Source organism: Sander vitreus, chromosome 9 (genome assembly GCF_031162955.1).
Source record: "Sander vitreus isolate 19-12246 chromosome 9, sanVit1, whole genome shotgun sequence".
NCBI classification, from domain to species: domain Eukaryota; kingdom Metazoa; phylum Chordata; class Actinopteri; order Perciformes; family Percidae; genus Sander; species Sander vitreus.
The window spans coordinates 1602300-1619851 of record NC_135863.1 but is presented as its reverse complement, the minus strand read 5'-3'; the positions used below and the strand labels follow the sequence as shown (position 1 = coordinate 1619851).

The 17552-nt window shown below is 42.4% G+C and overlaps 1 protein-coding gene across 2 annotated transcripts in view; it reads left to right on the top strand.

Moving 5' to 3' along the window:
• The window catches only part of pomgnt1 (protein O-linked mannose N-acetylglucosaminyltransferase 1 (beta 1,2-)), a 42145-nt gene continuing 24593 nt past the window's right edge, over positions 1 to 17552 (top strand). Inside the window, exons 1-14 of one of the 2 annotated variants that reach the window (XM_078258305.1) lie at positions 1 to 114; positions 318 to 565; positions 1376 to 1478; positions 4612 to 4727; positions 4814 to 4879; positions 7396 to 7509; positions 7740 to 7857; positions 8696 to 8794; positions 9014 to 9141; positions 11368 to 11438; positions 11930 to 12005; positions 12891 to 12974; positions 14032 to 14073; positions 14298 to 14356. In XM_078258305.1, coding sequence (XP_078114431.1) covers positions 446 to 565; positions 1376 to 1478; positions 4612 to 4727; positions 4814 to 4879; positions 7396 to 7509; positions 7740 to 7857; positions 8696 to 8794; positions 9014 to 9141; positions 11368 to 11438; positions 11930 to 12005; positions 12891 to 12974; positions 14032 to 14073; positions 14298 to 14356 — 1196 coding nt within the window. In that variant the 5' untranslated portion in view covers positions 1 to 114; positions 318 to 445. The remainder of the gene's footprint in view (positions 115 to 317; positions 566 to 1375; positions 1479 to 4611; positions 4728 to 4813; positions 4880 to 7395; positions 7510 to 7739; positions 7858 to 8695; positions 8795 to 9013; positions 9142 to 11367; positions 11439 to 11929; positions 12006 to 12890; positions 12975 to 14031; positions 14074 to 14297; positions 14357 to 17552) is intronic. The other variant, XM_078258304.1, reaches the window with a different exon arrangement.

The following is a 17552-nucleotide window of genomic DNA, read 5'->3' as shown; positions in this document are numbered from 1 at the left end:
AGTGACGTCGTATGCGCTGCGACACAAAACCCAGTGCATGTAGCTAGCATGTAGCATCAGTTACAAGCGACTTTTCTGGATCTTGACAACAATGCAAGGTTTACTAACGACCCTGTGAGTAGTAACGTTAATATCTCAGCAGAAAAGAGACAGCTGGAGAGTGTCTAACTGAGCTAGCTAGTGAGCTAGAAATAACGTTGCCTAGCTAGTTACTTCGCTTGCGTAGAAATACTCAGCTAACTAGCTATCGGTAGCTGAATTTAGTGATGCGCTTACTTTATTTCTGACCCGTGTTGTGGTTTATTTGTGTTTTTCAGATGACGATGTGACAGCCAGCCAGCCGTGTCTCGGTGGTGTTGTGGAGCAGTGCATGACCCGGCAGAAGGAGGTGGAGGAGGGCAGGCGGAGGGTCTGAGCTCTGAGTCGGCGGCTGTCGGTGTCCGGGATGGAGACCTGGACCCCCAATCCCCGAGCCAAGCCTTTCATCCCCCGCCAACAAAGAAGCTTGTACCTCACTTGGAAATACAAACTAACCAACAAGAGGACGCTTCGTAGGTTCTGTCAGGTAAATAAAAAAAAAGATGTCTCTGAAGATGGAGCTCTGCTTAAAACTGGTGTTGATTTGTATTACAGCAGCAGCAGCAGCAGCCCTGAAAAGTTTCCTCTGACTTTCTTTTTGCAAAACTGCACATCCTGTCCTTTAAATTAAATAGTCCCAAAACTGACACTAACGTACTCAAGATGGTAAAAGATGGTTGACATGGTAAAGAGGAGAATGCTTTCTCACTCTGTGATGGGAGTGTACAGTTGAACATTTAGATCAGAGCAGTGTGTGCAGTTTCTAAATTCTGTCATTGGAGCGGTATACAGACCCTGCTGGTCGACTCAACCACAGTCTGCAAGATTAGTTTGAACTAGTGCTGGGCAATAAATGGATATTATATCGACATCGATATATGAGGCTAGATATCGTCTTAAAGTTTGGATATCGTAAATGACACAAGTGTTGACCTTTTCTGGTTTTACAGGCTACAATACAGTAAAGTGATGTCATGTTCTGGACTTACCAGACTTACTAGCCATTTTATTATTTGCCTTTACCCACTTAGTCAAATGTATCCACATTACTGATGATTATTCATCAAAACTGTCATTGTGTAAATATTTTGTAAAAGCACCAATAGTCAACCCTGCGATATCAATGTCGAGGTATTTGGTCAAAAATATTGTGATATTTGATTTTTCTCTATCGCCCAGCCCTAGTTTGAACACCAAATGCCTGCTTTGAAACGCACATGTCAAACAGAACTAAGAAAGCCCTGACTAGAAATGAAATAACTTCAGATTTAAAGTGCATTTGTTTTTCCTTCCACAGGCTGGCGCTGTTCTGTTTCTGCTGATAACTGTCATAGTCAACATTAAACTCATCTTGGACACAAGAAGAGTAGCTAATGAAGATGCAGCCGCACAAGAATATGGTGAGAAACGTGTTCAGTGCATTCTGTTCCTGTCATTGTTTCCTTAACGTTCAGACTAGCACAACCACTCTGAGCTATAGCAATAGGTTAAACTAGAGATGTTCCGATACCAATACCAGTATCGGTGTCGCCTCCGATACTGCCTAAAACGCTGGTATCGGGAAGTACTGGAGTTTATGCACCGATCCGATACCACGTAATAAAGCCCTAAAGAAAATCTACGTTAAAGTAGTTTATGTTATTTTTCCGTTATAACTGACTGTCAAACTGGAGAATAAAAGAAAGTTCTGTGGCATTCATGTTTCACAAAGAGTTTAACCTGAGCCAGACTGACAACAAAGATAGAAATCATATCACATCCATACAGGGATAGTAGTATACAGTTGTTAAAACATAATAAAATATATGACACATTGGTATCGGATCGGTACCCGGTATTGGCCGATACGCAAATTTGGGTATCAGAATTGGTATCGGGAAGCAAAAAATGGTATCGGACCATCTCTAGGTAAACTATGGCTGTGACATTTATTTTGGCCGTATGTATAGGGTTATAAATCTATGAAACTTGAAAATGGTGACCTTAAACCTTATTTAAATAGACCTACACAGTACTTTTGATAGCAAACATTGGTGGGCAGTAGTGTATAGGCCTGTTTTTTTTAAATATAACATCTCACCCCTTAAGATTTGGCCTGTCAATAAGGCATGAACCTAGCCTGGTCCTACTAGACTCTGGTCCATTAGCTTGGTCCTACCAGACTCTGGTCCATTAGCTTGGTCCTACCAGACTCTGGTCCATTAGCTTGGTCCTACTAGACTCTAGTCCATTAGCTTGGTCCTATCAGACTCTGGTCCATTAGCTTGGTCCTACCAGACTCTGGTCCATTTCATTTGTACAGCGAGTCTGGCCTCTCTCCATTGACAAGTGTTAATTTCCTTGAAGGCGGGTACTCTGTTGAAGTTTAAAACTATTGGATCTGCCCAGAGCCACTCTGGATCTGCCACAACCAGTCGCTAACGTTTGGTCGTGACGTCGGTTTAGCATCGCTAGCGTTAGCCTTAGCCAACTCCTTCACCACTAATGGAGCGAGCTGGAAAATCAAACTGTTCCTGAACCCCGTGGGGAGGAGGGCCACAATAGGGCTTTGACTTTTGCCCAAAAATCATAGTCGAAGTTTGTTTATTAATGTTAATATTCGAATATATTCAAATATTTATTAATAATATTTTAAATGCCTTCAGTAAGACTTGTATTGGTATCAAACTTTGTATATGTTCTGTCCACCAGAGGGCGGTGTATCTGTCAATAGGCAGACAATGATGTTTTCAGAAGAAAAACACACTGCCACAACAATTTTTTTTTTATTAAAAGTCAGACCCTGGATTAAACACAAACCATATGCTTTCAACAGGAAGTTCGGATATTTCACCGTAGTCTACGTAAGTGGTCTGATGTTTATACTTGTGGGTGTGGGGTGTGTGTTAGAGTGAGAGAGTGACGGTGATTACCGGTAGCTTCAGAGCGAGTAGCGACTCTAGAGTCATAGTGAGAGAAACAAAGTGTCTCCCCTGTGTTTTCTGACCACGGTGGGAAATCTTTAGCAGGAGAAGTTAACCCTCTCCTTGATTTCATGTTGTTTATGGAGAAGGAGAACCAGGAAATGAGCAGCCGAGCGAGAGTTACATTTTGAAATGCGTGGAAAAAGCCTCGGAATCTGAATTGAAAACGTTTACAAGCAAACACATTTACAAAAAAACAATGCCCATAACAGGTTTGAATATTAAGGGCTGCCTAATATTCGTTCGAATATCAATATTTTTTTAAATATTCGAATTATATTCGAATAGCGAAGTTCGGAGTCAAAGCCCTAGGCCACCACGTCATGGCCACCAACAAAACTCAGCAAAGATTGTTCCTGCTCGGGCTTTAACTTCTGGATATTCTGCAGCGTTGCCACAACGGACCGAATGGCTTGGCTCACATCTTTCTGCGCCGGCTCACATCTTTCTGCGCCGCCATTACGGAACTACAGCTCAAACTAGCGCACGACCTCAACGTTATCGTTCTCAGCCACTCCCTCTGTTCGCTGATTGGACCGGTCAAGATTGGCCGGGGAAAACCCAAGAATATACCGCAAACCCAGCGTAGTACTGAAGGAAAATTTAAATAGAGCGGAAGTACGTAGGAGGGCGGAGCCAGGCTAGCATGAACCCTTCACTGTCACAAAATCTGACTGGTCACTGATTTCGGGTGTGATGGTATGAACCAACCCTGTAGCTGTTTACTCTTGTTGTCTAGGATTTTACCGGAGGCCTCCGACTGGGACAGTGTGCGGTGCGCGTACATGTTGCTGCTTTCAGTCGGGCCAGCTGGCGTGCTACTGCCACTCCTCTCGGCTGGATCAGCCCGCTCTTCTGTCCTTGTCTCTCGCCGAGTTAATTTTAGTGTACATTGAAAACACAGCGACAAAACCTAACGTACGCGGAGAGAAGGAAATCCGTTAATTAATCAAGTAAACGGCGCTTTTATGCCCTTTGACCCAAGCAGGACCACACCCCCCTCACCAGTCTGACGGTTAATAAACACTCAGTTGGATCATTGAATAGATGGATAGGTAGATACTTTATTATTGCCAAGCAACAGTGTTGGTGGTAATTGTTTTGTTGAGCATGGTAGCTCAGTTCCAGTGCAGAAGAAAGAGGGGGGGGGGGGAAAGCAGGCAAACAGGCACCATAAACCATTAGAAAAACACACTCCAAAATCAGCCCTCCTAAATCTGTAACCCTCTTTAACTCTTGATCACCTGGTCACCTTATTTAAAATTTAGCACATGAACCATTTTCTGCACCGTCAGTGTCAAATATATTTATTTATTCCATCAACTGGTACTAAATCCTTATTGAAGCTCTGTGATGTTTACACAGAGTGAAATAGTTCAAAACGTATAATTTCCTAAAAACACTGCCGGACATATTTGGCATCTTTGGAAACTTAAAGATTTCTTCTTCAATGTGTTTTTGAGAAGAAAAAGAATTGTGTAAATATTTGACACACTGTTGGCCACCATGGCTTCACTGTGGAGAACCCAAACTTACTCTGATGCTCCTGGGTTTTTTTTTTTTTTTAAAGAGGATACAATCCCCAACATGGAGACACCACGCAGGCCGGCTAATGGACGCAAGGTCCTGGACATCGAGGTGTACTCCAGCCGCTCCAAGGTCTACATGGCAGTGGACGGCACCACTGTGAGTAAACATGAAATGACGTTGCTTCAGGACAAGAGTATCAAATGTCCGATAGAGCATATCTTTATTGTCCTCATCTCCTGCAGGTGTTGGAGGATGATATGCGGGAGCAGGGCAGAGGCATCCATGTGATAGTTCTCAACCAGGCAACTGTAAGCATTTACTGTATATACTTTTATGTTAAATGTTAAAGGTCCCATGCCATGCTGCTTTTTGGATGCTTTTATATAGGCCTTAGTGGTCCCCTAATACTGTATCTGAAGTCTCTTTTATATAGACCTTAGTGGTCCCCTAATACTGTATCTGAAGTCTCTTTTATATAGACCTTAGTGGTCCCCTAATACTGTATCTAAAGTCTCTCTTATAGAGACCTTAGTGGTCTCCTAATACTGTATCTGAAGTCTCTTTCCCAAAATTCAGCCTTGGAGCAGAATTACAGCCACTAGAGCCATTTCTGTGTCTGTAGCTTTAAATGCTATTGAGAAGGAGAGGGGGGGGCAAGTTGAAGGGTGGGGGTGTGGCCTTGACCAACTACCACATTGCTCGTTTGAAAGCCATGATGTCTCTCTCTCATGGGTGGGCCAAATTCTCTGGGCGGGCAAAGCAGAGAAAGGGGAGGTAACCTTTCCCCTTATGACGTCATAAGGAGGAGATTCCAGATCGGCCCATCTGAGCTTTCATTTTCTCAAAGGCAGAGCAGGATACCCAGGGCTCGGTTTACATCTATCACCATTTCTAGCCACTGGGGGGCCATAGGCAGGCTGGGGGAACTCATATTAATGTTAAAAAAACCCTCCATAAAGTGAAATTTTAATGCCATGGGTCCTTTTTAAAAAAAATAAATAAATAATAATACTTTCCTTTCAATATGGTCAATACTTCTTTAGCCAAAATGTCCCATGTTTGGCTGTGTTGATAATATTTCTGAATGTGGTTTAATATCAAACGGCATGCACTGCATTAATGAAAGTATTTTGCAGTTAATTTTGTTCCTTAAATGCATTTATTATAAAAAACTAAACAATGTTTAGACTAATTACAAAAGTAATCCCTTACAATCATTACTTATGACCCACTGGAAGTGTGTGGGGATGTCTTTATATGCAGAGACCCTGCCCTCTGCCTGTTTTTTCTTCTTATTTTGCTGTGTTGTGGACGTTTCTGGGCGTCAATTATAGCCTTTGGCCCACGTGGGTGTGAAAACCCCTAGGGTTGGGTACCAAACCCTGTACTTTTACCGGTACCGACCGAATCACGTCGGTATTACCGAGTATTGGTTCACGTAAAATCAAACGGTGCCAAATTTCGGTACCTGAGAGTATGACAAGCTTATCTGTCCTCTCTACATATTGACAGAGAGCAGAGGTCCGACACACACACACACACACACACACACACACACACACACACACACGCGTGCGTGCGCAGAGGTGCGGACGGCGCAAACTACGTCGGCTCTCCAGTGTTGTTGAAGTCACAGTGAGTCACGGCACTGCCGATGAAGTGGTTACAGTTTTACAAAACTTCACACAGACAGCGTTTGCTGCGATTATGATATTAATGGCGAGCCGAAAGCAGTCGCGGTGCTGTTCTTGACATTACACTTCCTGTGAGCAGGCACAACGGTGGTTGTTGTTATGCCCTGGGGACTGTCTGACAGGCTGTGGTTGTAAGGCAAAGCAACTTTATTTCTACAGCACCTTTCAGCAACAAGGCAACTCGGAGTGCTTTACATGAAACATTAAAGAGCAATTTAAAACGGCCATGATGAAAATAAAAAAGGCTAAAATAGAATAATATACAAATACAAGAATAAAAGTAACCGTGAGTAAGAAATTAATAATTTAATAGGTTGTAGGGACGGGTTTGGGAGGAGAGAGGGAGGGGTTTTATTTTTGTTTAATTTCTGTCAGTGTAAAATATTCTAAATAAATAACAACATAATATTCTAAGTAAAGAGGTTTGGTATTATTTTTTACAACTGAAATATTTTTTTTGTGATTTAAAGAGGGAAAGTACCGAAAAAAGTACCGTTGGGTACCGGGAACCAAATTTCAGGTATCGGTACTTGTATTGGTTCAGATGCGAATGGTACCCAACCCTAGTAACCCCCCAGCTGTTAACAGTGGGCAGCCCGTTCCCATCGTTGTCTGTCCTGCGTCCATTACACCTTTACACAAACGCAGCGACAGGATGAAGGTCTGCATTTTACACAGAATGTGGCAACTTCCCGGAGGTGGGTGGGTGTGTTTTTTAGAACGTAACGGACGTAAAACAATAAGAAAATAACTTTTTTATAATCTCTGATTCATGGCTTTGTTCCTGACAGCACAGCTCCCTTTCTCACATTCATTCTCCAGCTCACTCGACCGCTGCTTAGTATAGGTTTAATGGAAGAGAAAGAAGGCTTTTTTTTGGGGGGCCATTTTTACGCCTTTATTACCACAGGACAGATGAAGACGTGAAAGGGGAGAGATAGGGGGAACGACATGCAGCAAAGGGACGCAGATCGGAGTCGAAATTGCCACCGCTGCATCGAGGACTAAACCTCCACACGTGCGCCCGCCCTACCAACCGAGCCAACCCGGCCACCAAAAAAAGAGGCTTTTTTTCTTTTCTTTTAATTAAATGAGAATCAGATTAATCGGTCACTGTCTGTGTGTCTCAGGGTCATGTGATGGCCAAAAGGATATTTGACACCTACTCTCCTCACGAGGATGAAGCCATGATCCTCTTCCTCAACATGGTGACCCGGGGCCGAGTCCTCATCTTCACCATAAAGGTCAGCCACTGCCAATGTCTTGATGATTTAAGATTTGTTCATTAGAACAATGCACATTAATCCACATTTCTGTAAATGGGCCAGTGTTAGCCAGACAGCTAAATTTCCACTGTAGTCCTAGTAATCTAGAATGCATTTCTCGTGTCTCAGTCATCAGTAATTCATGTACATCTGCATGCGTCCTACTCACGGGAGACGCATTAGAACATGACGTGTCTTCTGTTCTGCAGGATGAGGGCACGTTCCACCTGAAGGATGCTGCTAAGAACCTGCTGAAGAGTCTCGGCAGCCAGGTGTCCCTCAACCTCAGCTGGAGGGACATGTGGACTCTGGTGGTGAAGAAAGGAGGTAGAGGAGCAAACTTTGACGTAACTCCCTCCAATGGCTTTGGCTTTAGCCATTACACCGTCACTTATGCCGCTTGTGTCTTGTCATTTTATTTCCTGATGTTTTAAGAACTCCGTCTGCTTCCTCCCCACTACAGTGTAGGAGAACAGAGGTTTTTTCGTGGTCCCCAATGCGTTCAACAATCGCATGAAAAACTCAACAGCAACATGGCTGTCCAGAAACTCCACTGACGTCACCGAAGAGCTTTCTTAATCCACAGCTGATTTAACAACTCAGGGTAGTTTCAGGTTTCAGAGCTTTCCCCCCCGACTCATTTCCTGGTTCTCCTTCTCCATAAACAACATGAAATCAACGAGATGGTTCACTTTTCCTGCTACAGGATTTCCGACCGTGGTCAGAAAGAACAGGGGAGACACTTTGTTTCTCTCACTATGACTCTAGAGTCGCTACTTGCTCCGAAGCTAATCGCCGTCACTCTCTCGCTTCTCCCTCGCTCTAACACACACTTCCCACACACACGCGCACATGCTGACTTGAAGCACACACCAGCGCACAAGAATAAACATCAGGCCACTTAGGTATGCTATGGCGAAAGCTCTGCGTGGAGCCTGCGCAGAACCATAAAACTGCCTTAAGGCGCAGCACCTGAGCCGATTTGGGCTCCACCTCAGCTGAAATAATGTAAAATCAATATGAGCATCAAAATATCAAATACGTGTCTTCCACAAACTTGGGGAAAACACTCAAGTTAAAATTTTGGAATATGTTTAATCAACTCTCGGGTTTGCTTTATGAGGTTACCTTTCTTGACCGGCAGACTTTGTGTTTTGGGCTCCAGGTCAGGTGTATGGAGAGAAGCACTCAAAGTCTCTAGCTCTGTCCACCTGGGGAGACCCGGTGCTGCTGAAGACCGAGGTGCAGCTCACCGCCTCTGAAGGTAACAAGCACTTCTAACATGTTTGGAAATTTGTAAAATATGTATTATTGATCATGTCGTGATGTACCTTGATGGCCAAAACATAACAAAACCAAAAGATCCAGGCTGTAAAAAGGTGGAATAGTATAACAAATAATCTAATGTCTTAAATCTAAAGCAACACCTGCTGGCACCTGATCAAGACGTCTAACAAACTTAATATGATCCTCCGTCCTGCAGAGGCAGAGTGCCACTGGACAGACACCGAGCTGAACAGGAGGAGGAAGCTCTTTTGCAGCAAAGTGGAAGGATACGGCAGCATCTGCAGCTGCAAAGACCCGGCGCCCATCGAGTTCAACCCTGACCCTGTGAGACACGCAGCAGGACTCGTTACTTCACTGTTAGATGTTTGTTTCATTGAGTTGAGCCTAATAGAGAGGGACAGAAGAGCCTAAAAAGTAACTGAGGAGCTGAGCCTGCCATGGTTTACATTTTTGAGTCTAATTTAGATTTTTAACATCGTTGCAAGAAAAGCAATTTTGGTAAGGACCTCTCAAATGTAGTTATTTTTTGCCAGTGTATGTTATAGCTGCACAATAAACCTTAAAAGGTTTAGTTTGACATTTTTGGAAAAACGCCTTCTGACAAGGCGTTAGCGGAGGGTATTTTTGCACAGGTTGGATTTTGTCCACCTTCACTTACATTGGAATTGTAAAGGGATCTGTTTCAATGGACAAACGCACCTGAAAATTGTGAACTTATCCTTTTTAAACAAGCAAGATACAATATTTGAATACGGTGCATATAGATGGATTTTGTTACTGTTTGACAGAGCAAAGTGTCAATTCAATTCAGTTTTATTTATAGCATCAAATCATAACAAGAGTTATCTCAAGACACTTTACAGATAGAGTAGGTCTAGACCACACTCTATACACACAATAATTTGCAAAGACCCAACAATTCCAGTAATTCCCGTAATTCCCCCAAGAGCAAGCATTTAGTGCGACAGTGGTGAGGAAAAACTCCCTTTTAGGGAGAAACCTGGGACAGACCCAGGCTCTTGGTGGGCGGTGTCTGACGGTACCAGTTGGGGGTGTGATGAACAGTGGCAATTATAGTCACAATGAAGACAATGGAACTATGACTAGAAATAGTAGTTGTCGTTCATGGTAGCAGGGCGTTACAGGGTGTAGCAGGGCTTCCTGTTTCTGTTCTTTAAGCAAAGCTATAAGCTAAGATAACGGGCTGCTGGCCAGAAAGCAAATTAGCATATTCCCCAAAATTATTAGGGGCTTTCCGACCAGAGGGATTTGTGCAGTTCTTAGAACTAAACGTTCCTGGAACACTTTTGTCGTCGTGGACAGGAAATTGGGGATTTTTAAGTTCCTCTGACCGCTGTAGCGTACTTTTTTAGCTCCTACTTCAGAGCAGGGTCTTTTCCCTTTTCCTAGGTGTACTTGATTGGTCCAACTTATAAGTCACGCCCATTGCCAACTCGGAACTTGCAGACAGAGCAACAACCAACAACGGGACATTTTAAACAATTTTCACCATCTTATTCATCATTAAATTCACTTCTGACAATGTTTTAGGCGAGAAATTAACTGTTTAGATTTTGAATATAGGCAGTCTTGCGAAAATTGATCCCGAATTGACAATATGCTTCAAAGTTTTCGGAGTTGAGAAGCTCCATGAAGTGAGGCGACAGCCAGCAGGCTCCTGCCCCGGCCTCTAGCTCGTCGCTCGGCCAGTCATGCTCAGAGACCCCGCTGTGAGCTGGAGGTCTCTCAGACCGCTCTCGTAAATAAGAGGCTTTTATTTCACCGTTGACGGTTCGTTTTGTTTAAATATCACAACACATGTCCATCATAAGATTAACGGGAACCTGTGGTTAACTGTCTTTTCGGAGTTAAACTCCACAAGCGTGTCCTGCGGCTCGCCGGCCGCCACACACACAGTCACACACACACGCACACGTCCACAGCACAGCAGGCAGAGGCGGGGTCTGTTCCGAGTATAATGAAGCCCTGTCTGTGTTGAGCAAAACATTACGTGAATTACTACGAGAATGGACGGAATGCTGCGTTGTTGTTGTATGTGGCGCTAAGGTCTAGTGACGATGCTATAAAGACCGTTGCCATGCTTGCGTCACTCCCTTACCCCTCCTACCAGTCCCTATGGCCACTTGGCCAGTGGGAATGCAAACGGAAAAAAAAGATTTTGGGGGAGAGTAGTTCTTAGAACTGCTTAGAAGTGTACTTTTCCTCTAAAAAGAATACTACTATCCGGTCGGAAAGCACCTATTCTTGCTACTGTAACCATTCCTTGAAAGTAAATTACTGTGAGTCACTGTAAAATTGCAGCATATAAAACGTGAATGTATATACGGTTTAAAAATGATTAACAATATGTAGAAAATTGGTATGATCCCATTTACTGTTTTAAAAATGTCCATCTAGAAGTTTCCTTATGTATTAGGTTTATTGGTTTGAACACAGCAAGGTCACTCTACACTTTATTGTCAAAATAAACTCTGCTTTAGGACTTCAAAATGTCAGTTTGTTTGATTCACTCATACTTTCTTTCTTCAGCTGCCCAACAATAACGTCTTCAATGTCCCAGTGGCCGTCATAGCAGGAAACAGACCCAACTACCTCTACAGGTAAGATCTGAAAACTATTAATGTAAAAGATCAAAAGGATTGTTACTCAGTAGTCTATTTCCTTCCACACACAGAAAGTGAAGTGGAGGTTATGCCGCCTTGATTTGTATTTGCCATCTATAAAAATATTTATACTTATTTGTTGGCATTTCATAGATGGAACGTTCATTTCAGCCTCTTTGAGAAATGAAGATAAATGAGGCTTACAGACAGTAAATTGTTTGCCGCTGTCCTTGACATTTTTAATTTATTGGACAGAAAATAACCAGTATATGAACAGAGTAACTGCTGCAATAAGCTGATGCTTTGAAAGAAGGATTGAAAGATGGCGGGCCCTCCTTAGAAACCCATTTGGCATTAATATAAATATCTAGCGGTCTTCCTTTTTGTTAAATTGGAACAAATCACATTGTCGTACCAAGAATAAATTGCTTTAATTTCCTGTCTTGTGCATAAAACAGAATGTACGACCGCTTGTCGTCTGTTTTCAGGATGCTGAGGTCGCTTCTTTCAGCGCATGGCGTCAACCCGCAGGTGATCACCGTCTTCATCGACGGATATTACGAGGTACCAGGTTTTGATTTTTCTTTTTTCTCACATCACATCCACCGAGTGTTACTACACACTACACTAATACACTACGTATTACATTTCAATAATAATTTATAATTAATAAATAACCAACTTTTCAAAAATGTACAATTTTTTAAGCTAAAAAAAAGGTGCTTTAACAGTTTTACTCTCATTGCTCCCATTATCCTCCGTGACACGCTCTCTTCCACTTCGCCTGACAACTCTTCTCCAGAACAAACAGCTCTGAGATAACAGCTCAGCCCATAGATTCACTCACTCCAGCAGATAGTACGCGTGAAATAATAAATCGCCACCGTATCGAGGTTTAATACCCAGCAATAACAATGTAAGCATCTAGTATTTCAACTGTTCACAAGATACGAGATAGTTTCAGGATCTGGTAAAAGTCCCTGATCAGTTTATTATCATTATCTGGTAAGTTTTCCTTACATCTTATTCCTCATCATCATCATCAGAGTACTCTGTTGATCCCCTGAGGGAAATGATTTAGTTTCAGTTGCTCACGGTCACATTCAAGGTAAAATAAGAGTAAGAAAATTGAATTGATTGAATGCCTTTATTGTCATTGTACTTTACAATACAGCGAAATTAGGAGCGCTACTCCACTGGGTGCATACAATAAATAATTTTTACAGGACATATGAAACAATAAAACAAAAAGAGCAAGTCAATAAGTGTATAATAACAAAGTAACAATGCTACAATAATAAATAAATAAATAAATAAAATGTAAGTGAGATTAGTTTACAAGTAAGATTAGGTTAAAAAAGTTGTTTTAAATGGGTTGTATTCCCCTGCGTAGCTTGATCAACGGCTCTACCACTCGTACATTTCTGTGTGGTTTTTTTTCCGTCCCAGGAGCCGATGGATGTCGTCGAGCTGTTTGGACTGAAGGGAGTTCAGCACACACCCATCAGCATCAAGAATGCCAGAGTGTCCCAGGTAAACCGCAGCTAGCTCCTCAGTTAAGCGTTAAAACAGCTAGCTTTTCATTTAAAGTGCTCATATTCTGCTCATTTTCAGGTTCATAATTGTATTTAGGGGTTGTACCAGAATAGGTTTATGTGGTTTAATTTTCAGAAAACACCATGTTTTTGTTGTACTGCACATTGCTGCAGCTCCTCTTTTCACCCTGTGTGTTGAGCTCTCTGTTTTAGCAACAGAGTGAGACATCTCACCTCTGTTCCATCTTTGTTGGAAGTCTCACATGCGCAGTAGCTAGGTAAGGACTACTAGCCAGTCAGAAGCAGAGTATGAGGGCGTGCCCTGACAGTACCTAGGTAAGGACTACTAGCCAGTCAGAAGCAGAGTATGAGGGCGTGCCCTGACAGTACCTAGGTAAGGACTACTAGCCAGTCAGAAGCAGAGTATGAGGGCGTGCCGCGCTAGCAGCTAGGCGAGCATTATAACGTGTTACAAAGTGACGCACGTTCGTCACGGAGGTAAAGGCTGGACTACAATAGAGCTGTTTGGAGCAGGCTCGATGGTGTTTTTCCCTCCAACGGCGCCTTCCAGGCAGCTAACCCTAAACATAACCATTGCCACGCTGCCTGGGAGGAGACGTTGGGGACAAAAAACACCAAAGACCTTGGAGCAGTTTGTGAACAGTGTTTTCTGTTGGAGATGGTAAGTCCCTTTGGTGTGGACCTTGAGCTTTTTCACTTTGTAAACCTATAACATGCACAAAGATATATAACACAATAAAGGAAGGGGGAAAAGCCATAAAGCATAATATGAGCACTTTTAAGGGTTAACATGGAATTCATATTACAGATTTTCAGTTAAAAATACCCAGACTCTTTACTAATTAATTGGAGACATTTTCACCTGGGGTTTATGTTTCCACTGTGTGCATAACTCAGAACTGTCATATCCGTGCAAATGTTTTCACATTCAGCCCTATTTCAAGTTGTGAAAGTAACTGAGCCCTCCAGCAGTTTGGCTTTTATAACTTTTTTTTTCTTCTTTCTTTTGTGAATATCTCTGCACTCTGTCACAGCACTACAAGGCAAGTCTGACGGCAACCTTCAACCTTCACCCAGTGAGTACTTTGTCAAGCCAAATAACAGAAGTCACTCTTTTAATGTAGTTGATGAATGAGCAGTGAGATGTGTGTAGTTTGAATTAAGAGCAAGCGCTTTTGTTCTTATTTAATTGTAATATTATTCAGTTTATTCGTTAATTATAACCGTCAGTTATCACTCAGCTTGTGAGTTGCCCTGAATACAGTAGACCCAACGATGTGTTTTTTTTGTTTTTCATCAGGAGGCCAACTATGCCATCGTCCTAGAAGAAGACCTAGACATCTCCATCGACTTCTTCAGGTACGTCCTCCAGTCTGCACAAACACTACTAAAGATACCTGAGTAATTAGTTTATACGTGAGTAGAGCGTACAGAGTTTTTGAATGTAATTGGATCTGGCATTTTATAGAGAAAATAACTGTTATTGAGAAAACAAATCAGCCGATTAGTTGCAGCCCAACATCTAAGAGTTCTCTTCATATTACACAGCTATGGTTTGTTTTCTAAAACTTTTTGTTTGTTTTCTTAATGATTTGAGAAGAATACAATCTAAAATATATGCTTATATACATCAGCACATAATTTAAAAACACAAAATGAACCTAGGGCTTAATAACATATGTGTACCGAGTCGACCGTTCTCTGGGATCTGTTTTCATGCTAATCGAGTGTGTCTCTAGCTTTAAACAAGATACCACAAACCGTTGATTAGCTTATAAAGCTAGCCTTCGGGGCAGAGGGTAAATCCCTATTTCTACACCACTAACAAGGCTCAAAATGGCACCACATTTCCACAGTAGCATAATGAGGGTCCCTACATGTAAACCGAAGCATTGAGAACTTTGTAAGTGTACAGACAGTTTATTAAAAAGTTTATAAAGACAGTACCGTTCGCTATACAGGCAGGCGCCATCTTGGGAGAACAGTCATGACCAGTCGAACCACGAACGCCATGCTTGAACTATGGTACTGGTTACACAGCATTCGTCGTTCAACTGGTCATGACTGTTTTCCCAAGGCTAGCTTTATAAGCTAACCATCGGTTTGCGCTAGCTTGTTTCAAGCTAGAGACACATTCGATTAGCATGAAAACATATCCCAGAGAACGGTCGCCTCTGTACATGTATGTTATTAACCACTGGGTTCATTTTGCGCCGGAATTGTCCTTTTTAAGTAATTTAATTTAAGGTTGTTTTTCCCCCAATATTGTAAAGACATAAGACAAAGGTGTTGATACATCTTCCTTTATGAGATGATGAGTTTGCTGTTATTCATTTATGGAGTCCGTGTTACTTGTATGAGGGCATTCTGTCTCCTATTGTGTTTTTGTACCTTTTTCCTCACAAAATTTAAACGGGAAACAAATTAAAAAAGTTGGCGTGGATTTCTTTTGTGACCAAGTTATCCATGATCCATGCTTAGCATTATAGTTATGACTCATAAAACAACCAAAATGAAGTGATTATACAGAGTAAAGCAGCCATTCACTGCTGCTATATAAATTCATTACTTAATCAGAGACATAAGAGGAGGTTTGTGCATTTTTGAGTAATCCTTTAATATGGACATAAGCTATAATGAACCAGTTTCTGTTTCATTGGGCCAATAGCTGCCATGTTAAAGGTTTAGAACCAGGATCTGAACCTCACAGCTTCAACAGTAAAGGCCCGTGAACCCTCTCAACTGCTAGAATCACCACTAGGTGGCAGCAGATCCACAGTGATAAAGTTGCTATCCGCTCTGTAAGAAACCCCGGTGTTCCTTTGTTTGACAGACTCGGCTTTGAACTGTGTCTCCCCCGACCCCCACCCCCCGGGCAGACCTGGCCCCTTTTGAAGCGCCGACTTCAAATAGTTTAAAAACCCTCACGGCCGTCATCTCACTTGGCTTTAGTGCCAGTTTTGCTTTCTGAACCGAGCTTCAGGCTCTCAGTTAGAGAGCGTTGAAAAACCAAAACGTGCCCTCCTGTCAACTAAGATGAGCCTTTTTATTGTGTTTACTGCGATAAGCTCTGCTCTTCCTGGGTGTTTGGGAGTCCTCGCAATGTCCTGCATTCAATTTGTACATACACATTTTTAATTCATTATTGGTTTATGCTTTCTTTAATTTACTTTGATTGCTCAAGTTCTTCAGCCAGTCTAATGTTCCCCTTAGAGATGCACCGATTACAACATTCTAGGCTGATTCCGGTTTTCTTTGAGTTAGGCCAGCCGATACTGACTTTAGCCGATTCCGATTTCATTTTTTCTAACCACTTTACAGCACACACAAATGTTTATTTTCTATCTTTTCTTTAACAGAACATTTTGCATAGAACATTTTTTGAACAGATAATGGATCACTATAAAATAGAACTATATAAAATTCACACACATCTAAAGTGCAATGTTAGAACCATTTCCTTCTTTTCACATCCAATATCCAGCTAAAAAAATGTGATTGTGGTTTTTGGTGTCGTCCCTCCACGTCCTACTTTCTCCTTGCAGGTGTTGCATATTGCAAACTTGTTATCTTCTGCACACACGCTGAAGAATTTCCAAACCGCTGACATGTTGCAGGTTAATTCACGAGGTTCCTACACGTGTGAGAATAGACACACGGCGGAGAAGTTGAGAGAAAGGAAAAAGAGACTGTGCTGTCGCGTCCGTGTGTGCGTGCGTCCTTCAGAACTGTAACACGTATAACTTATGTTGTCAGATAATTGTAGCATTGACCCTCATGAAATCGGCATATGTCAGGCCATGACCGGCCTGCCGGTTGCCGGTCATGGCCGAGCAGGTGAAAACCGGCTAATTCCGGTCACCGGCCAGTCTATCGGTGCATCTCTAGTTTCCCACTATTACAAAAACAAATGTACTGACTTTATACTGACCTGCCGCACATAGTGTACCTGCAGGGTCCAGGCAAACCTGTCTACTAATGAGTCCAGAGGAAACCTGCTCCCAGGGAACATAAATCTTAATGCTTAACATGACATGCCCTCGTGCACAAAGCCAGCTCCATAAAGAAGAGGTTTGGTGCGGAAGCACTTGACTGTTCTGCACAGTGCCATGACTTCAACCCCATCCAGCACCTTTGGGAGAGCTGATCACCAACATCAGTGCTGGACCTCACTGATGCTCTTCGTGTCTGAATGGGAGCAAATCCCCGCAGCAGGTTCAACATCTGGTGGAAAGAGTTGCGGCTGTTAGAGCAGCACATTAATGCTCGTGGTTTTTGAAGGATCAGTGTTCAACCATCACACGTGCCTGTAATGTTCAGGTGTCCACTTATTTTTTGGACATTAGAGCACAATTCCCTTTTCCCTTGGGGTTGGATTCTCTACCTAGGAAATGGAACACCTTGTTTTCAGTAGCCAGACATTAGTCATCAGATATCAGATGAGCGTGGCAATGCAGAGAATTTGCTGCTGGATTATTTTTCAAGCTTCATACACATGGAACATGGAAATAACTAACGTTACTGACACTCACAAATGGTTTACAGAAAGTTCTAT